At 33.9% G+C, this 22747-nt stretch overlaps 2 protein-coding genes across 3 annotated transcripts; both read right to left on the bottom strand.

The window, feature by feature from the left end:
• Positions 1 to 1370: 1370 nt before the first annotated feature.
• Positions 1371 to 5661, bottom strand: LOC128208023 (uncharacterized). The gene is made up of 3 exons (XM_052911304.1): positions 5481 to 5661; positions 4970 to 5023; positions 1371 to 1465 (listed from the first exon to the last, which is right to left on the bottom strand). Exons 1-3 carry the CDS (start codon positions 5646 to 5648, stop codon positions 1379 to 1381), a joined length of 309 nt encoding a protein of 102 aa, XP_052767264.1. The 5' UTR covers positions 5649 to 5661; the 3' UTR covers positions 1371 to 1378.
• Positions 5662 to 9330: 3669 nt separating this feature from the next.
• LOC128207622 (uncharacterized) lies at positions 9331 to 21618 on the bottom strand. 2 transcript variants are annotated; one of them, XM_052910660.1, is made up of 6 exons: positions 21460 to 21618; positions 18910 to 19026; positions 15829 to 16194; positions 13676 to 13777; positions 10601 to 10750; positions 9331 to 10197 (listed from the first exon to the last, which is right to left on the bottom strand). In XM_052910660.1, the coding sequence occupies exons 2-6, from the start codon at positions 19016 to 19018 to the stop codon at positions 10010 to 10012; spliced, it is 915 nt and encodes a 304-aa protein (XP_052766620.1). In that variant the 5' UTR covers positions 19019 to 19026; positions 21460 to 21618; the 3' UTR covers positions 9331 to 10009. The 2 variants fall into 2 exon arrangements, with proteins under 2 accessions (XP_052766620.1, XP_052766621.1); XM_052910661.1 differs by lacking the exon at positions 13676 to 13777.
• Positions 21619 to 22747: the final 1129 nt, after the last annotated feature.

Here is a 22747-nt window from a genome sequence, read left to right as displayed (position 1 = left end):
TAACATTTCCCGAAGCGGTTGCTATGGATACATCTTTGGATATAAAAATGTCTGAATGAAGAGACAGGAAAACCTACGACACATGTTCGTTGCAAAAGTTTATTTATATTTATACAACAAGTCGCTTGTAATTTAATTAATGAGCTTTGTTTCGTGTTAACCACTTAGTTGTCACGATCATTATCTAGCTTGTAAATATTTGCGAAACATTTTCGCTAAGATAAATATCATAACACAAGATTACTGGTAACACGAAGTTTATCTGGTGAACCAGTCATTATGTTAATTACTTAGTGGAATTCGCGAATCATTACTGGTTAACCAGTTACTGCTGAAAGCCAGAATAATAATAATACTATAATTATTCATCGTGTTTCCCGGTCTTGATAGAAAACGTGCGTTAGCCTGTAAGTAGGCTTGCCGAGTTGCCTGCAACGCAGCGTTCCCAATGGTCTATTTTTTCTGGACCGGTTACTCATGATTAATATCATTTCTTACAAACCTCATATTATCAATATGTGAAAAAATTGACGTAGAAAACAGATGTTTGTATGTTTCACCAAAAAGCTCATGGGATTTTGTTTACTGACGTTATGACGCGTAGTAATTTGAAATCACCGTTGACGTCAAAAAGTTTTTTAACTAATCGCATTCTTGACGATTACTCATCTTTATAAGTGTAAAACGTTTTGCATGCTTATAACTCTAATTACGCTTTATTAAAATGTACTTTTCATAAACCATACAGTTAAATAAATAAGAAGTGGCGCGTTGTTGCGCGTTACACATCTGGCATGGAGGTGCCAGATGGGATTTTTAAGCATTGCTCAATTCACTGGAAATGCCCATTCGGTGCGCAAGAATTGCATTTATAGATAAGTGATACCACGAATTTTGTTAACCAGTTATGTTACTTATTAAGTTTAATTCGCAAATCATAACTAGATAACCGGGTAGTGTTACACAGCATGATAAGGTAACAGGTGGAAGTTTTTGGCACTTTTACGCCTGTTTTTAGTCTTGTGTCAATTATCTTACCGAAAAAGTGTGGCGAATAAGTGGTTAATTCGAAACAATTCGCAAAAGTTATCAACTTATCTATCGGCAGTAATATGCTACCATTACATACCAAAACCATTCATATTTCAAAGGTGTAATTGATTACATACTGACCATTGATAGCGAAACTAAAAAGAATCATTATCTTTTTACATACTTGACCGAATTGAACGAAATAAAACAAATTATTTCATGTAAGACAATATTTCAACATTATGAATCTGTATTTGTATTAAAAAAACTTCAATATTCAACATAATAAGAATCCTCTACTGCTCTCAATTTCAGCACTCGACGACGATTATACTCTACGAACTATTCAGAAGTTGCCAATCCCTGGATGGCGCAAAAACGTAGATTTCGGTAGACCGGTTTCGCCAGGGACATTTATAGCATTAAAGTGTGTCTGAAATAGAACAACAGTATCATGACTTATGACTATAAAAATATTACCTGTCACCCTTGTATCGATACTTTACACCGGGCACGTTAAATGACGTCAATATAAAGTCATTCTACTTGCGTTGTAGAGAGCTATTTTCTACAGTAATACGCTGTTGTCAAATGTTAATATATTGTTACTTGTACATTACACTGTCAATTAAAAATATCATTATTCGTGTAAGATTGTAAGCAAATTATGATTATATAACTGGAACCATCAGATATGCAGTTGATTTGTTGTGCAGTTTCCTAGAGGAACCAAAAGTGGTTTATTTGAAAAAAGAGCTTTGGGAATTTATCCAGACCGTTTTGTTTCTAATTTTGTCTCTTTAACGATAAAACCTAAATGAATCAACTGGAACACTAACATACATGGTACTTCATTAGTAGCAAGATATGAATAAAATATTGATAATTATTCAATTTTGGGCTTTAAATCTAGTCTGCATTAGCCTTTACAGTCGTATTGCGCTCTTATTTTCATATTTATTGCAATAAATTGACATCTTTTCTTAACAAACTGGTCTGTTCTGGTCTGTTTTTTGTTTATGTCATACTGGACATAATATTGTTTTACGTCCTCCTTCCCCAAAAACATTCAAAGTATGCGTTTTATACTGGACGATACAAAGGTAAATTATTGCGATCGCAGATAACATATTTTTGTTGATTTTTGGAAGGAAAAAGTATCAAAATATATTACATCTTTTGACAGCATACCTTGTGTCATTTTCTCAAACATTGAGAAAATAAAGTTTTTGTCCACAGTTGTTTTTAAATTGAATTTAGTTTCATATTAAATCTAACGCAAACCTATAGTGGAAAGACGCCACTCTTCGTACAATGTTATTAGTCAATCTACTATTTGCATACTGGTTGTTTAACTTGCGTAAGGAAATTTGAAGCATTTAAGCTTTTAATAAGGTATGACTTTTTTAGCCTTTTTATCAGGGAAATCATTGCACTGAAAATGGTAATCACTACTCCAAATCCGGGTAAATATGCACACTTGATGTCTGTTAACGCCAGCACGAGGCTCAGACATGACACGGGTTCGTCTTGCACAGTGGATGGGGTAGCGCACATACGAAACAAAGCAGCAGGGGGAATGGGACACCGGCATAAAACACACAAATCGATAACCTGTTCTCCGGTATCCACAATCAATTATTGAACTTCAAAATATCCGTTATTGAATGATTGTCACTGAACAAAACTCAAAAGGAAAAGTTCAAAATGGCAAAAGGATAGAGAAAATTAATTTGTCGGAAATTAAGATCTTAACCAGATAAATGAATTAAAAAAACAATCTAAATTTTGCAAGTGAAATACACATTGGGCGGGAAAATTTCACAATAAAGCAAAAACTTTATAAACAAATCAAAACTCAATGGCCAATTAAATCCGATCGTCCATGCAATCGTAACAAGCAGGATATACCATGGTTGGCGCGCGAGTGTAGGTTAAAACGTAACCTATATGATATTGCAAAAAATACGTACTCAAAGCACAGAACACACGCAAAGTACATGCCGAACGTCGTTTGTGAAATATCTTAATTCACTAAGCACACATTCTGTTAGTGAAAAGCCGAGCATAAACGCATTCTACGAGTTTTTCAAAACCTTAAGCTGGTTGGAGGCATATGAAGACTTAATTTACATATATACAAAGAAAGAGGATACACAAACAATTCCTGCCACCCCAAAACAATCCAAAGCTGCCAAGGACAGTTATTCACATACGTCTTTAATCATCGCCTGGTGAAATTTACTTCTAAGTATGAAACATTCGACAATACATCAGTCAGGTTTTCTTAAGATTGTCGCCTCTGTTGACTAAGCTTTCACGATTAATTACTTAGTGAAATTATTGAAATCCCAAATAAAATAAAAATGTCGGTAACATCGACCTTTGATGTTCTTTTGAGATAAAATTACGAGGGCGAGACTCTTTTCAAAAACTTTTAAATACAGGAGTCGATTGGACATCCATTACGTGTGGTACGTAAAATATATATATCGAAATAAATTCATGCGTCTAATTTCAACGTTTTACAGGGCGAAAGCTTGTCGCCGTTATTATTTTTTTTCTTTTTAATCTAATGATCTCAATGGCTACCTTGCTAAAGAATTATGAAGGGGTATTCCAATTCTAGAAATGCTTTTTGTTGACGATACGATCATTCTAGCTTAAACTCAAGAATCTTCCCAAAAATGTCTTAATAACTTTACAAACTACAACAACCACTGGAAACTAAAATAAATACATCAGAAATAAAAGTGTTTTATTTTGATATACAAACGCACATGACCTATTCATACTTTCTACTTGATCGGAAACAGACTCGCATTCGTTGAAAGTTACAAATAATTAGATGTTAATTACACCACAAAACGACAATTTTAAAACTGCCTTTACGTTTATAGCCCAGCAGGCTAATACAGCAATTCATATGTTATATAAAAATAAACTTTACCGACCATTGTCAATAGATTTACAACTAAAACTATTTGAACATACCATCCTCCTGACTTTAATAAACTCGAGTTCGACCCTAGTATTAATATCCTCGAAAGATTACACATGTCAATGCCACTGGTATTCACAATTCACATTTTGATTTATAAATGAAATATTTTCCTAAAGTATCATAAAATTTACTTAATAACCAATTTTTTTTCTTTGTTTGGCATTAAATCACAAAAGGTTATGATTTTTTATGATAGTTCTCTAAAGCTCATTTCCTTAAAATAATTTGTTATTAATAATCTAAATTCACTCTAAAACGTCTGCGAAATATGACATTCACAAAAGATATGGATGTTTGACGATGTTCATTAGACAAAATTCACATAACCTTGATGCAACAATATTGTACGTGTAAAGCTTGTCATTGTTTGGAAAGACATTGATTATGTATTTATATTGAATTTCCCAAAGTTTCGTATTTATTGTTAGTTTAAGCGCCTGTTAGTACACATTTTTCCATTGTATAGAGTTTAGTTCAAATTGAAATGATTATTGAAATAAGGATATTTTCATCCATTATTTTCCTTATTCTTGCCTTACATGTCTTGTAACATAGTTAATTGAACACCTGGATTTAGATTTCAGTAACATCCACCTCTTAAACAAATTAAAAACAGCCACATTTTAAATTTAAATGTAATTGGGTGAGTATAATACATAAGGTCGTCCTCGATATTTAATAGTTTAGTTATTAAATACTTCTACTGTTATATGTTCAATCATAATATTCCTGAATAATAATAATCGAATCCCTCGTAATGTAATCTGTCTTTTTCATGGTTGTTCCTATATAAAAACCGACGTAATATCAAACAAACGGCATTGTTTGTTTTTTTTTGTTATTGATGATAAATGCATTTATAATGTGTCTAATTTCAACATAAATCTTAAAGGTCCTGTTCTTTATAATAGTATTTATAATACGTCAACTTACCTGTCCATGTCTTAAACCCCCATCATGAGCCGCCAGTGGTTGACCTGTGGGATTCTGCAACAAGCCATTATCAGAATTAAAATATAAAAATATTATAATATGCAATTAATCATATAACTTTTTTGAATAAAGAAATATACTATATATATATATATAATATACTGGAATACCTATATATATATATAGATATTAGTGTACTGGTAGTGAATAATACTATCATTCGTAAATTCTTATTTTCAACGTTAACTTTGTTGAAAAAGTTACAATAATATGTCTGCATACTCTCTATTTATTTATTGATTCATTAAAAAAAAACATTTTTAGGATATTGGGCTTGGGTATGTGAAATGTGTCCCTTTATAATGGCCGCACGTTGTTTTCATGTCAGTGAATTTTGATGTTTAAATAAACATGGGGATTTGTATGCAGCAGTGACTCGTATTGGATGTTTTATGCAGCCCAATAAAAGTGTAAAACGGTTTAAGGTGCTAGTTATACCAAATGGACTTACAAAGACAAAATTGTCACTCCGGTTAGCCACGTGCTTCCTGGCTATGATGGTCATATGTGGCGACATTGAGAGCAACCTTGGCCCACCTAAGACGGACGGATCCCGGCGGGCTACGGTTAAAGCAAACAAGGTGTCGAGCAAGGGTCCTACTGATGACCAACAAGACATATCTCAGGTTGGATCCCCCGACCCCCACAAGATACTGTTGGTGTGGAAACCTGGCAAAGGAGAATCTCATCATATACATGCAACACAGCATCGATATCACGCGATGGTAATCAGGCTAGTAACTCCACATAATTATGATAAAGGTCAGGATAGTGAGTTATTTGGTTTCCTTAGAACCATGAAAGAGGAACTTATAACACAAAATGATCGAGTCTCGAATGATATCAATGGTATAAACAGTAAAATCGATGATGTTTTAGGCATAGTGCATCAGCTGACAACGGATTACAACGATCTTAAACAGGGCAATATAAACCTTAAAAATCATGTGTCGCAGTTACATAGTAAAATCGATCAAATAGAAAACCAATCAAGGAGGAATAACTTAAGATATAGTGGGATATCTGGTCAAATTAATGAGAAATGGGAAACTACTGAGCAAAAAGTACAAAATTTCTTGAGAACAACGTTGAACTTTGGGGCACAGGCCGACCAATTTGACATCGACAGGGCGCATAGGGTAAAATCACAGGATGCGAGTTCATGTACAATAATTGCACGCTTCACCAGATTTAAAGACTGTCAATCTATTATAAACAGGGCAAACAATGTCTTTAAAGGTATGCGTAATCCCCCAAACTCTGTACATCAGGATTATAGTGACCGAGTGAAGAGGCATAGACGAATACTTGGTGAACAAATGATATATGAACGCCAACAAGGCAACTATGCATCGATCAGATTTGACAAATTATTTGTCAATGACACTATTTTCAAATACGATGACAGTACTGATCGCATTATTCAGATTGGTAAACGCGCTCAATATAGACCACGTGATCAGCCACCACATGTTCAAACAACACGTGGTCACATAAACAATGACGACGAGAGCAGACGATTGGTCCAAAGTCAGTGCGAGGGTCGTGACGTAGGAGCACATGGTATACCAGTTGGTGAGAATGCACCAATCAGCGATGAGACGGAAACCCCCGGAATTGACTTACTCTTCGATGCGTCAACCGACTAGGGATTCGGCCGAGGCATACCAAATGACTACTCATATGGAACCACGAATATAAACATTGTAACGTGGAACATTGCTGGGCTAAACAAACACTGTGAAAATATTTCATTGAATAATTGTTTAAGCTCATTCGACATTATTTGCATTTGTGAAACTTGGAGTAAAACTCAGGGCGAATTTGATAATTTCATAGAGTCATATTTTCACTTTGATTGTATTAGAACAATGACCGATAATGCTATACGAAACAGTGGGGGAATCAGCGTTTTTATAAGTAGTACTCTGTATAAGTTGAATATTATTGAACGTATATATACGCAATATAACGACTGTGTCATATTACATATAAACTTGTCTTTATTGCATGATTGTAAAGATGTTATTATGTACTTCACATATATTTCGCCTGAAGGATCCACATACTATAATCGAATGACTGAGAAAAATGGTATTTTGCAATTGTTTGACCATTTTGAAACCATTAAGCTTGATTATTCGGTTACTTCATTGTTTTTGTCCGGGGATTTAAATTCACGTACGAAAGACTTTTTAGATTTTATCCCAAACGATAATCTTGACTTTATATTTGGTGACGTAGAATACGAGGTAAGTAACTTTGAAATTCCACGAAACAACAAAGATATTATTCGAGGGAACAATTTTGGTAAAACATTAGTGAACTTTTGCTGTATTTATAATGTGCATCTATTCAATGGAAGATTCCCAGGTGATATACGGGGAGAATATACTTGCTTTTCAAACGACGGAGTTGGTACCGTTGATTATATGATAGCCTCTTCTGGTTTTTTTCAATATGTTACGGATTTTTCAGTCTTGAATAAGGACGAATCTGATCATTATCTATCTCATGTAAATTGAAATTTAAAGCGAAAGATATGTTAAAAAGAAGAAAACTGCTGGATGATATAAGTAGTAGTAGAACGAAAACAGAAACATACTTTTGGCGGAGTTCGTTTAAGGAGAATTTTGCTAACAATGTCCGGCACATGAAATATTACAGTCTTTGAATGAGGGTGTTAACCAATATATAAACATATAAACGTAGAAACAGATTGAACCTTGTAAACAGTCCTAATTCCAACTCTTTTTGGAAACAACTGAAACTTGGTATAAAGAAACCAAAGACTGTCTGTAGTATCTCTCCAAATGAGTGGTTTGATTATTTCAAAAGTTTACTATATGACAATAACGCTGTGTTAGTTGATCCTAATACTGAAAATATTCACAATTCAATTGATCATAGTGCTAGCCCACTTAACGATCCGTTTACCTTAAATGAGATAGAACTTGCTACTTCTAATCTTGTTAATAATAAAAGCTGTGGACTAGATGGAATCCCTTCCGAGTTTTATAAATACACTTTTTCTGATATAGGACCTTTTTGTTACACTTATTTAATAGCATTCTTTCGACTGGCATTTTTCCTGAGTCTTGGGGGCAAAGTATTATATGTCCTGTGTACAAATCTGGACCCAATACTTTACCGGGGAACTACCGGGGGATATCTATAACTAATACAATGTACAAAATATTTTCAGGTGCCATAAATAAAAGGCTATATAATTGGGCTGAAGACAACTATAAAATTGATGAATGTCAAGCTGGGTTTCGTCGTAATTACTCGACAGTCGATAACCTATTCTGTTTACTAGCCATGGTGCAAAAATATCTATCAAAAAAGGGAGGGCGCTTTTAATGTTTATACGTAGACTTTCGTAAGGCTTTTGACAAAATAAACCACGTTAAACTGTTCCAATCACTCCAAAATATAGGTATACATGGTAATTTTTTAAGAGTTCTTAAAGCTATGTATCACGATTTAAATTCATGTGTTAAAACACCAGATGGTGCAACAAACTTGTTCCCATGTAATGTCGGTACAAGACAAGAAGACAAGTCAAGTTCGACAATTTTTGTCCTATTCATTAATGAGTTATCAGCCCTTTTACGAGAAAATTGTGGTTCTGGGATTTTCATTACTAATGACATGCCAGATATTATTTGTCTAATGTTTGCAGATGACGTAGCTAATTGTGCGGAAACGGTTTTTAAATTGCAACAACAATTAAACGTAATAGATAGTTTTTGTTCAAATACCGGTATGGAGGTCAATCTTGATAAGACTGAAATAATTGTTTTTAGAAATGGTGGCCCTTTACGAAATAATAGGAAGTGGTTCTTTCGAGGCGTTAATATAAAAACAACATCTGTGTATAAATACATGGGTATATTGTTTAGTCCACAGTTGTCATGGACGCCAGCACAGGATAAACTAGCAGCTCAAGCTCAAAAAGCTATTTTTGCTATTAAACGTTACCAGAAACCTTTTGGTTATTTTCCAACAAAAGAACTGTTTAAAATGTTTGACACTATGATAAAACCTATTCTATGTTATGGGTCCCAGATTTGGGGCTATACATTCTGTCTTAAGATTGAATATGTACAAAACGATTTCTGTAGGAAGCATATTGGTGTTAATAAAAGCACAAATACATGTATGATTCTTGGTGAATGTGGAAGATTGCCTTTATGTATAAATTATTTTTCTAATTGTATTAGATATTATTGCAAATTATTACAACTTTCTAATAATAGATACCCTAAACAATGTTACTTAATGCTCAAGTCGTTGGATGAAGTTGGACGCACTTGCTGGGCAACTTATATTAAGAATATGCTTTTTATGTATGGCTTCGGTTATATCTGGATATCTCAAGATGTTGGCGATATATCTATATTTATCAGTGTTTTTAAACGGAGAATTATTAATTGTTTCAACCAAAACTGGCACGATTCTATTAACAGTTCCAGTCGGTGTTTTCACTATAAAGAATACAAAACTTTGCTTAATGTGGAACGTTACTTATCTTTAGACATACCTTACAAACACAAAATAGCTTTTAGCAAATTTAGATGTTCAAATCATAAATTGTTAATTGAAACTGGTAGGCATAATAATATCCCAAGAGAAGAACGCGTTTGTCGGTTTTGTCTAGATAATATTAACATTTTTGTTTTAGACTGTGAATACCATGCATTCTTTATATGTTGTAAATATAATGACATACGAACGCAATATCTATTTAATTGGTATTCTAATGGTACTGAATTAGAAGATTTTTATAGGTTATTAAACACAAATCAATCTGAAGATTTACGAAAACTAGCTTATTATGTATACCATCTCCTTCTAAACATTAATGGTTAAGGGGAAATATGATATGATTTTTATTTACACTTTGCTTGTATCGATTAATTACCCTGACACAATTCATGCCGTTCTTGTATGTTATGTATTATGGGCCAGTGGCCTTTAATTACTCAGTAACTGTACTTGTGACTTGATTTCATAAGACATACACATAATGATGAGTAAATGGGGGTCGTACGGCCGAAACATCTCGCTCTGATCATTCGAAACTTGCAATTCCATCCATGGCTTAACATGAGACGAATCTTTAGAGCTGTAGATTGGAAGGATCCTGTTAACGTCAAGTATGTCTGAAATAGAACAAAAGAATCATGACTGATAACTAGAAAAAAAAAATTCAGGAAAGATGTCTCCCGTGTATCGATACTTTACACCGGGCACGTTAAATGACGTCAATATAACGTCATTCTACTTGCGTTGTAGATAATTATTTTCTACAGTAATACGTAGTGGTCAAATGTTAATAGAAATAATAATATAAAATAATATAAAGATATATATATACCGTTGAACTGGTAGTGAATAAGTGATATAATGCTATCACTCGAAAATTATGTTCTTCAACGTTTGATACAAAAGTTATATGTTACAATAATAATTCTGTTTTTTTTTAAATTTTTTATTTAGTGATTTATCTTTTAAAAATAACATTTTTAGGATATTACAGCTTGTTGGATAAAAAAAGCACTCAACGATTAAGCTCATGAGGGTCGTAGGTCTGAACAATCTCGTTGCGATGATCCCTGGATGGCTCATTAACATTGTTATTGGTAAACCATTGTTCCCAAAAACACAGTTCTTTAAAATTGTTGTATGCAACGATCTTGTCGGCGGTAAGTAGGTCTGAAATAGAACAAAGGTATCATGACTATATACTACAAAAAATATTTAGGAAAGATGTTCCCGTGTATCGATACTTTCTCGCTATGTTTTTTCGAAGGTTGCCAATCCCTGAATGACACAATAACACCGTTTTTGGAAAACCGGTTTTTGTAACGAATCTTTATAGCTGTAGACTGCAACGATGCTGTCAACGTCAAGTGTGTTTGCAATAGTACAAAAGAATCATGGCTCACGTGTATCGATACTTTACACCGGGAACGTTAAATGACGTCAATGATTCGTCATTCTACTTGCGTTGAAGATATCTATCACTACAAAAACACGCTGTTGTCAAAGGTTAATATATTGTTACATGAATAATACACTGTCAATAAAAAATGTCATTATTCTTGTAAGGTCTTAAGCAAATCATGGTTATTTAACTGGAACCATCAGATATGTAGCTTATTTGTCGTGCAATTTCCTAGAGGAACCAAAAATAGTTAATATGAAAAGAGAGCTTTGCCAATTCATCCAGACAGATGATTCCTAGTTTGTCTCTTCCACAAAAACTAAATGAATCCACTGGAAATACTTACAAGCATAGTACATGGGTTATGCAATTTCAACATATGAATGATCTATTTGTTTTACAAAGAAAATAACGATCTAATATACAATTGTATAACTTGATAGAGTACGTATACATGCATAATGTAAATGATATGTTTTCTATACATTATTGTTAAGGAGCTTATTGGTATTGAGGCCCGACATTTAATGGTACAAGACAAATCCTGTGAATCTAGATGCAAAATGAGCAGAGGTTTCTGTGTTTCCCCAGAAGGAGGAACAAGCATGTTGTTACCTAGACATATTTTCCTCATGTTGCAAGTTCATGCTGTATGTGTTGATCTGTTTCCCAAGTTCTTCACTGAGACTTCAAAATATTACAATTGAAAAGCATTTTTGTTGTTGTTTTCTTTAGGAGGTTAAAGAATGTTATTCAGGGAACCAAATTAATAATTAACAATAAGTATTTAACACTGTAACATATTTGGAAATATCCCTTTTTGCGATAAGTGCAATTCCATCTGATTTGCGTGAATTGACGACAATCTCTGATCTATTTTTGGTTAAATATTTTATAATCTTTAATAGCTATGTAATCTAAATCATTAATGTGCGTTTCTTCTTAACCAACAATGTCATATTGAATTATAAAATCATTGCATTCGGGACAATCCATTTTAGATTTTAAATCGCAGACATTTAGAGACAAAATAATTAAACTTGTAGTACTGTTATTTACAGTGTTATGTGTAATACTTGTATCTCAATCAACATTAAAACATCTAATGAAAATTGTAATCGTAATCACATTTTAAAAAATATCCTGTTTGTTGGGATATTTTATGTGCCGTGCATAAACATATCATTATCAGGTCAAACGTCCGTATTACATCTGTACCGATATCGATTAGAAAACAACTCGCTATGTATGCTACTAGCGCCTTCATTTTATTCAAGTATCAATCCTTATGCGTGTTACCATCAACTAAGAAATTCAAGTTGTATCAATTATTAATGTTATGAATTGCAAAAGGGCAAATGTACAATTGGTTACTATTGTTAATTAAGTGGTCATAGATCAGCAATGACTCTCTTTGCCTGTCCTAGGTACGTGTATCGTCCACTGTGGATGGAGTTTTGGCGGGGGTTGGTGGTGGTAATTTCGATGACGGCACTGTTGTCCACGTGCACTGACGGTTGTGAAGGGAAGCCGGCATCATCAAAGCGTTTTATGGCAGTTTCAAGATCAAGGGAGGGGGGGGGCACAGCCTTACGTTTAATGTCCGTTAGTGCGGTGCGGTTGGGGGTCTCAGCGGCAAGTACCGAAAAGCGATACGGCGTTCCAAAAAGTGGACGGTGCATTTTAGCATTGTTTGTCGCGAGAAGTACCCTGGTGGGATTTACATCTAGTGGTCTTGTTGTAGTGATATACTTGGGGTACGGGGGGGGGGGGGCTTCCATGGGTATATGGTCGAAGAGTTGTCTACGGGTTTGGCTGTCGGGATATGCCATTGACGGCACGGGTGCTTACGGCCGTTACCGGCCATGAGATAAACCGTCTTGATTCCATCTCGGGAATAAATTTATGGGAATCACCCTTACTTTGGGTGCCCAACACAGGGGTCCAGGCCCATCAAGTTGGCCTCCAGGTTTGTTGAATGACTTAGTAGTCGTATCATAGATATCCGTTCACATAAAGCCTATCGCGTACCATATAAAAAATATGGCCCTTTTATATGTACTCCCTAACGAGCGGATACAGTTTTTTCCTATTTTATTCAACTTCACGTGGGAAATGTGCGTAAATTTTATAATATCCCTGGAACTTAATTATTCTTGCACGTTGTACTGCCTCACGTTGCATGCATTTGTCAATTATAGTGGTATTATGCACTTATTTACGATGGAATTGTATAACAATGTTATTGGTTTTGTTGTTGATTATTTTTAAACGCAATATTATTGAACGAAGGAAATTGTTACCTATTATTTTCCTTATTCTAATCTCACATGCCTTGTTTTAAAAAGTTTTTGTTTATTGTTGTTAATTGAACACTGTATTTTGATTTCAGTACTATCTACCTATATGATATCTTAGAGACAGCGACATTTTAAAGTTAAAATGCAATTTGTTGAGTATATCACATAAGGATGTCCTCGATATTTAATAGTTCAACTTGTCATTAATTCTACCTTTATATATTCAATCATACTATGCCTAAATAATATTTAGATCCGTGGCAACGTGATCTGTCCTTTTTTATGGTTGTTGCTACATAAAATTCGCCGAAATACCAAATAAACGGACATGTTGTTGTTGTTGTTGTTATGATAAAGCAATGCATTGATAATGTGTCTAATTTCAACATAAACCTTTAAGCTGGAACACTTGCTTGTGTTCCTCATAGAACGCGAACATGGATCTCCATGCCTCTGACATCGATCCTAAGCTGCCAGTTTCTGACATCAGCGTTTCTGTAACAAGCCACTACTAGAATTAAAATGTAGAAATCATAAAATATCAGTTTATAATTTATGTATTAGGAATGAAGCGGTATAGTTAAATACCGATATATATGCATATACTTATATAATGGCAGTGAATAAGTGACAAAAAAATCATTCGTAAATCAAGTCCTTCAACGTTTGATGAAAAAGTATAACTAACAATAATATTTCTGCATATTGTCTATCTATTTAGTGACTTATCTTTATTTTTTTTATGATATTTCGTAAGCAATATATTGCAATAAATTGCAATACGGGCTGTGCAAATAACATATGCAGTAAATTAGAGTATTGTTGCTCCCAAATAATTATGATTATATGGCTAGATTTAGACGTTGCCTCATATTTTGAAATTCCATGTCTAAATATAGCACATTCTGCTATTTTATCTCATGTTAATAAACAACCTAAACGAATAAAAAAATGATTTAATTTTCTGGTTAATTTCGCATGTTGACGTTAACCAAGCACCCAAGTCAGTCAGGAGATTATTGACAAATCAGGCGCGACGTAAGCTTATGAATATTAGGTCGAACCACGGAAAAACATGTTGAATCAGCGATTAATAAAAATAAATTATAAGCAATGACTTTTGGATTAATGTTGCATTTGTTTTAGTAGTTATTCATTATGTTTTTTTTGTTAATAAACCTTTTGACAATAGAACAATCATTGATTAAAAGCGGAATATAGATGCAAGAATTAAAGACGAAAAAATGGAGAAACTTTGTTTGAAAGCATATAATTGAAAAATCCTATTTCACCGCAAATTATTACAAAAATAGGATTTTTTTTCTTGTTTCGACTAGTGACACCAGCTTTTATGACGAATGCTATATTATAGAGTTATAGGCTGATTATTGAAAACAAAATCCGTTTTAAAGCCAAATTTGTATATTTGGTTCAAAGAACTGTAGTGTGCCGAGCTTCTGCCATATATGTTTCGCAGATCGAGGTAACCTCACGTTTACTCATAAAGGTGGAAGCGTGCAAAAGTCTCTAATAAAGTGTACAAAGTTGACGTGAGGCTTACGTAAAAATGTTGTTAATATACATAATGCTCACTCAATATTTTAACAGAACTCCCATTGATAAAAGCTAAAATAAAATGGACTGTGTAGATATTTTAGATTAGGAAAAATGGCCCAAAGTCTTCAATGTCGTGTGTCAAAAAGTTTAACATAACAAAAAATTACATTTTTACAAATTAATTCATGTTCAAACATCACCGATAATTTATGTCATGAATAATTCGTAATGTATGTCAAAGCTCAAATAGCGTCAACAAACTACCCTCATACAAAACTCATCTTAGTTTTAAGTAGTTACGAACAAATATATTTAAACTAGCTATTAAATGTATCCCTACTTTCATTCATTACTTTGAAAGAAGTAAATTAAACAAACAACCGATAAGGGGTTAAAGGGAGATTTATTACATTAACTAAACTATTGCTCCAAACTACAGAAACGCGCGAACAATTTTTATATAAAGCACAGGCAAAATATAATATGGCAAACAATTACATAATATGATAAGCGCATTACAAAATGTACAAAAATATAAACACTCAATAATTAAAATTGCATCTGTTGATAAAATATAAACTAATACAAATAAGGGGAAGAAAACTAAAATAAATAAAATTGTACCTAGAAATTGGGAATGGGCTGGAGGGTAATTTAATCATATGGCAAGCGTCTAGTCTGATAAGCGCGCATGTAATGACTAGCACGGAACGAGTAATTGGCTCCCAGAAAACCCATTAGAGGTCACATGACCAAAAGGTGTGAAAAAGGGGGCGCCAGCAGTAGTTTGTCTAAATACAATTAAGTAGCTTAATTAAACCAAAATATTAAAAGATAAAAAAACGTGGCCTCACGCCAGAAAATCAAGTCTTCGATCGTCTGTTTGCATGATTTATTTATTCGAGAATTTCCCTTAGACTAAATGAGATTGAGATATATGCACTCTCTGAGTGTAAGCCAGACACCGTGCTTTGATCCTTGGTTAATACCTGTTATTTTGAATTCGTGTTCAGCATCGCACACAAGCTTTGCGAAATGTTGACAATTACTCAGCAAAACATGGTAAATCTGTTCCAGGTGTTTCCCTGCATCCAACCAATCTATAAAAAGATAGATGTCGCCAGCCCCTTTACAGCTCGGGATTTCATTAGGAATTTTTGATCCTCGCTTTTTGTTTTTAAGCTTGTATAAGTCTTTGAATGTGAGTGATGTTTGCCAAACTATCTCTTCCGCGTTCTTTTCGATCGAATGATACCAGAGGCCGGCTTGGACTATAACAAACTCGTGCTTAAATACGCTTAAAAACGGATGATTCATTTTGTACAATTTAACGATGGCATCATTGGAGAGTTCGTCTGAAATAGAACACCAATAGCATTATTAATTACTAGAAGAAAGTCTGCAGAAAATAATTCTCCCATGTACATTTTTCTTCAGAAACAACTAAATAAATCCATTAGAAATGTGAAAATGCATGGTACCCCATGGGTTATCCTAGGTAGCAAGATATGAATAAAACATTAATGTGTTTGCTGGTAATTATTCAGTTTGGGCAACAAATCTAGTCTACATGAGCTTTTACAGTCATGTTGCGCTCTAATATTCATATTTATTATTATATAATTGACAGTTTTTTTAAACAAACTGATTATTAGTTTTAGGCAGCCGTCCATATGTATTAGCCGGGACGCAGGGTTATTAACACATTTACATAACGGGTTAACATTCGGTGCTGTACCTACTGGAGTTGAACATGCATATAAAGGACGAATGTATACATCTAAAATACAAGAAGGCATTTCAACAGTAATTATATTCCTGCTGAGTTGAAAGGAGTTTCTATGATATTTTGAAGGTCCTCATTCCCCGCCCGGAAATATGCTTACTAAATCATGTTTTTGTTATAATGGATGATACGAAAGTAAATTATTACGATCACAGATCACATGATATATTTGTTTCATTTTTGGAGGTATCAAAGGTATCAAAATATATCTTTCATTAAGTCTTTTGACAGCAAACCTTGTGTCATTGCCTCAAACACTTTGAAAATAATGTTTTAGTCCACATTTTTAACCCAGAATTTCCCTCAATTCATATTTAATCTAGCACCAACCTAAAGTGGCTTGAGGCCACTGGTCAAGAGCTTATCAGTAGATCTAAAATTTGCATATTGGCTAATGCATGATTAAAACTCCCTCATATACGTATGGAAGTTTAAAGGTGTGACTCTGATTTTGCGCTTTTTCTGTGGTCCCTGTGTTGTAGTAGCATTTGATACGATGTTTTAAGGGAGGTGATCCGGGTGTAAAAGTAACGTGGCTCGTTAACCTAGTATAGTTAAATCAAAACCCTTTTTTACGAAGCTGAAGAAATCAACTCAAGCTTTCAACCCCTGGTAAAATATGCACCAATTGTTATTAATTAATCGAATAACTAATTACTAGTGTATTGTATATTAAATTGCTTATTAAGTGATTTTAAATATTTCATTCTTAGTACGTGATGAATTGCGTCATAAATGCTACGTCGGAAGGCAAGATTTTGCTTCAAATGAAGACTTGAAACAAAGATAACTTCACTATTTCTTCACCATGTTTAATAAATCATAGAGCAGTCTACCCCCGCCCCCCATTCAGTATTTTACCAGAGTTTGATTGAGAGTCTAGTCTTTAACGAACACCTCGACAAACCGTTTTACAATACGGACGTCTGACGGAGCACTGTCAAAGCATTATTTTGGAAACAGGTTTGTCGAAGTGTTTGATGAAGCTGGTCACCCTATCAAACTCCGGTATTAAAACGATGGCGGTGATCTTAAAGCGGCATAGACTGCCCTTTGTTGCATTTAAAATCGTGCAGTAAAAGTTATCTTTGATTTAAGTTTTTATTTTAAGCTAAAGCCTTCCGACGTAGCATTTATGACGTCATTTATCACGTGGTATACACACACTGATTCTTATGTGCTTAAATCAATGTCACTGAAACCCAATATGCTACTTTAATGTCAATAATAAAGTAAAACCGTACCATTACTAAACAGATAAACACATGATTTCGTGAATTGATCTTATTGATCATTACATGTATTTATATCTTCATAAAGGAATTCACGCCTGTGTAATACGAGCACAAGAACTACAAAATAATATTACTAGGTACCAACTTACGATGGAATTGTTTTACAATGCTATTGGACTTTTTGTGCATCATTTTTAAAGGGAGATGTTATAAAAAAGTAATAGTATGGAACTAAGGAAATTGTCATCTAGTCATCTATCAAATTATTCATTCTTATTCCGCATTTCTTGTCTTGAATATTTTTTATTGTATATTGAATACTATTTTTTTATTTCATTACACTCTAGTATCTACCTTTATGACATCTTAAAGACAATGGTATTTTAAAGTTAAAATGTAATTTGCTGAGTATATTAGATATGGTTGTCCTCGATATTGAATAGTTGAACTATTCACTAATTCTACCATTTGTAAATCTCTGTTTATTGTTAAGATGACTGACTTAACTTGTGTTGATAGGTTTTATACGTATATACTCGTACACATTGAATCATAGTATTCCTAAATAATGCGGCAGTCAATTGTATCCACGGCCCCGAACCACAGGTCCGCGGGAAACCGGGGATAGCCGGGGAATTGGCCGTGTTTACCTTCCATGTGGCCCCGCAGTGTTGGTCGAATGCGGTGGTTTTGTCTTAGCGCCCGAAATAGCTGGGAATTTGCCTTACTAGGGTCCACGGGGTGCGGGGTATTTAGCGAGGATTTTACCAGTAATTCGCCCGTAAGGGCGGGGATTTTACCCGGGCTTGGCTGGACCGAAAGCCCTAGTCTCCGCTATTCCTCCGACCTTGGGGGCGGAATTACAATTGACTGGCGCATAACATTCTGACCCGCAATTTAATCTGATACTTTTTCATGGTTGTTGCGATATACAAATCGCCGTTATACCAAATCAACGTCATTGTTGTTGTTGTGGTTGTTGTTGTTGTTATTGTTGTTGTTTTTGTTGATATAACAATGCATTGATAATGTCTGTTTTCGTCACAAACCTTTAAGCTGCGACACTTCCTTGAAAATTTTCTCTGTATTTGTTTGGTAGTCATAATACTCCAAATGGCCTGTCCATTTCGATCCCTTCGCGCCGGCTGATGATGACATCTGTGATTCTGGAACAAGCCATTATCAGAATTCAAATATAGATATCTCAAAATATACTAGATATCATATAATTATAAGGCATGAAGCAATATACTGGTATACTGGCAGAGAAAATTACTAAGAAACGGGGATCAAAAGTTACAATCATTCGTAAATTATGTTCTAAAACGTTTGATGCAAAATCTATATGTTACAATAACAATTCCTGTACATTCTCTATTTATTTAGTGATTTGTCTTTAAAAAATAGCATGTTTTGATACAGGGGCCTGGATAATTTGTCTTCAATTAAGTTAGCAATATATTGCAATAAATTGCAATACGGGCTTGATTTAGACCTTAGCTTAGATTGTGAGCTAGGATTCTATTTCTATAAATAACATATTCTACTCTTTTTGTTCTTATGCTAATAAACAATAAACAAAAACTGTTTTAATTTTCTGGTTCATCATTCGGATCTCCTCAGCCATTTTTATCGAAAACAACAGGGGTTGGTAGGTAGGTAGGTAGGGAGGCCGGTAGGCAGAAAGGCTCTCGGGCCTCAGAACTGGGGGAGCTCGGCACCAATGTATGCTGGTACATCAGTAGAAGTAGTTCGTAAATTTTTGAATTGTGTCATTAATTAAATGTTGTGTTTTAGCTTGTATTTATTGATCTAAGTTTAAATTGATTGCCAGTGAAGTGCATTATTGCAAACATAATTAAGATTCCCAAAAGTTAAGTCATTAAGTTAAGTAACTGCTAAATTAAAATACTACGCGATCTACTTGCAGCCGACTTAAACATACTGATTTCTGAGTATGTAAACCGTCCATATACATCCGAGGTTGTTTTCGGGAGAAAAATGGCCTAGGAGTTCCGAATGCTGGTTCATTTGGCATGTTTGGGCTAACCGCCAGCACCCAAGTCAGTCCAGAAATTGTTGACAAAACAGGAGGCTTATGAAAATTGGGACGGACCACGGAATACAAGATGAATCAGCAATTAATAAAATGAAATTATTATCAATGACTTATACATTATATTTTCATTTTTTAGTAGTTATTTATTATGTTATTTTGTTTATAAACGTTGAATAATATACCAATCATTGATCAAAATCGAAAATAAAGGCACGGATTTCAGACGAAAAAATGGACAAACTTTGAAAATGTATTTGAAAAATCCTACAACACTGCGTTTGTTTACAAGAATAAGATATATTTTGTTGTTTCGACTAGGGTCACCATCTTTAATGACGAATGCATGTAATAATTATGTAGTTATAGCCTAATTATTGAAAACAAATATCGTCTTGAAGCCTAATTTCTATATTTGTTTAAAGTAAAGCCGTATATATCTCGCAGATCGAGGTAACCTTACGTTTGCTAAAAAAAGTTGAAGTATTCAAACGTGTCTCATGCAGGGTACCCGATAACTTAATAGTTTAACAGAATGTTCCCATGGATAAAAGCTTAAATAAAATGGACTCTTTAGAAATATTAAATGAGAAAACCTGTCTCAAAGCCTTAAAGATCGCCCGTCGAAGAAAGTAACGTAACAAAAAATAAGATACTTATTCATAATTTATATCATAAATTATTCCTAAGTTTTATCAAAGCTTAAATAGTGTCAACAAACTACCCTCATACATAATTCACCTTAATTCTATGAAGTTATGAACAAATTTATTCAAACTATTCAATGTATCTCTACTTTCAACATTTTGAAAGAATGAAAACAAATTTGAATTGATTAAAAAAACGTGGTTTCACGCCTAAACATCTAATCTTCGATCGTCTGCATGCACGAACTTTAATACTAGAGCCGAAAAAAACCCCTGGTTTTTCGTGAGTTTCCGTAAGCCAAAACGCGCACTTGCAAAGAAAATGGCGGCTTCTCTTTTAGTAACAGAAAAAATAACGAAAACAACTCACTTATTAAACAAATGATTAGCAAAAATGAACAAAATAAGCAATAGATATCAATAAATTACGTATTCTACAATAACATACTAGTAGTTTGTAACCGCTTCCACAAAAATGGCATTCTCTATGAAAAGGCCTCATTGACAACAAGTGCGGTTTCAAAATAATTGATTTTACGTTATCATTCACAATAGTTGATAAAACATATTCTTATGGCGTTTTATTTACCTCCAACTTTGTTGCGGCCATGCATATTGTTCGTTTGTAACGATATACGTCATTTAATGTGAATAAATGACATTTTTCAATTTCCATCCTGGTTTGTCAATTACTTGAAACAAATGGACCCAACTCATACTTTTAAGAGAGTACTCATAAATACATTTATTCAAACATTTATGTAAACGAGGCAATTAAAGTTAACATACATGTTCATAATGGAATAAATGGATCGCTGAGTTTGGGGACTACAATACCGAAGAAAATATAAGAAATAACTAAAAAATATACAGAAATAGTAAAACGACAAACTGACCTTTTGGTAATTCCAACTGTACACAATTAAAACTTCTGTAAGCTGCCTGTAAGAGTGGCAATATTTTTCAGTACTTAGTCATAGGTTTCTTCAGTGTAATTAGATATACCCATTTTCCAAAAATGCCATTGAAGAGTCGCGCGGCCTTCAGTGTAATTTGATACTATTGACAAGTTGAACCCAAGCAGATAGATTTTGTCACGTAAACATTTGAAACCAAGGCCTCCAAAAGCGGTTGTAAATTAAAAGATGTGCAGCACTGTTTAAACACTGAACAACTGAAACATATTTAATATAGTTATTTGGGTGTGGCCCTTTTATGATCGACATGTTGCCGGATATATATGTATACAATATATTGTCAATAATGTTTATGAAGCCATTGTAAAGCGAATAATGGAACAATACATAAATAATTATGTTTTCAATACAAAGTCATTTTAAGTTATAAGACATAAAGGGTTCAATACACATGTTAAATGATGAATTGGTATAACACACGATAATTATTCACCTGCAATAAGTTTGTATACGTTATATATTATTTATTAATCATGCTTATTCAGCGATCAAACCGCAATACGTTAAGGTGAATAGACTGCTATTGGGTAAACCTGCATGCAAATATGGGTTATAGTGAGATGTTACAAGAGACCTTAAGGGCCTTCCACAGTGCAAATAGGGTTGGGAAAGCCAAAAATTAAAACATTTCAAAAGTTTATGTTTTATTTAGTTCTGAAGTACGATTTTTTCGGGAGTGAAACATACATTTTTGTGACATATAACATACATTTCTGTGACATGTTTCGGGGAAATTCAGTTATAAATATACTGCCCTATTCATGGTAACAATTATTGTGATTTCAATAAACGCATAATAATTACACTGCGACATATTCCCTCCTTTAGAAAACTGTCGTCCTCGACAATCCTTAAACATGGCAAGACAAAATAAAACATATTCCACTAAGACATCATACATAATGATACTTCTTACAAAAAGTTCCGGATAATTACAACATTTACAACAAGACCAGATTAGAAAAATGAAGACCGATCACCCTTTCAATAAAAACGAATTCTTAGAACATTAACTCTTGAATCAAGACAAAAACAGCGTTGAAGTACATGTGCATATCTTTAAATTTTTATATACAATACATACTATCATCCAGCATAATTTTACAATACTCAAGTAAGGAACACATTCACATTGGAGCGAATATGCATCTCTGTTTTTTTAGAAATCAGCTCCCGGTAGTCGATACAGAAGCGAATCGATCCATCT

This window comes from Mya arenaria, chromosome 11 (genome assembly GCF_026914265.1).
Source record: "Mya arenaria isolate MELC-2E11 chromosome 11, ASM2691426v1".
Taxonomy (NCBI): Eukaryota; Metazoa; Mollusca; class Bivalvia; order Myida; family Myidae; genus Mya; species Mya arenaria.
Note: the sequence above shows the minus strand (reverse complement) of the source record. Positions and strands in the feature narration are given on the sequence as shown.

What these genes read in the sequence shown, in the direction of transcription:
- LOC128208023 (XM_052911304.1), bottom strand. Translation starts at nt 5,648, where the DNA reads ATGTCTTGTTGGTCATCAGTAGGACCCTTGCTCGACACCTTGTTTGCT. An exon ending in GGAGTGACAATTTTGTCTTT is followed by an intron (nt 5,024 to 5,480) that starts GTAAGTCCATTT and finishes GGCTTGTTGCAG; the next exon opens with AATCCCACAGGTCAACCACT. An exon ending in GGGGTTTAAGACATGGACAG is followed by an intron (nt 1,466 to 4,969) that starts GTAAGTTGACGT and finishes GTTCTATTTCAG; the next exon opens with ACACACTTTAATGCTATAAA.
- LOC128207622 (XM_052910660.1), bottom strand. Translation starts at nt 19,018, where the DNA reads ATGTCATCATCAGCCGGCGCGAAGGGATCGAAATGGACAGGCCATTTG. An exon ending in GGAAGTGTCGCAGCTTAAAG is followed by an intron (nt 16,195 to 18,909) that starts GTTTGTGACGAA and finishes GTTCTATTTCAG; the next exon opens with ACGAACTCTCCAATGATGCC. An exon ending in CGACCCTCATGAGCTTAATC is followed by an intron (nt 10,198 to 10,600) that starts GTTGAGTGCTTT and finishes GTTCTATTTCAG; the next exon opens with ACATACTTGACGTTAACAGG.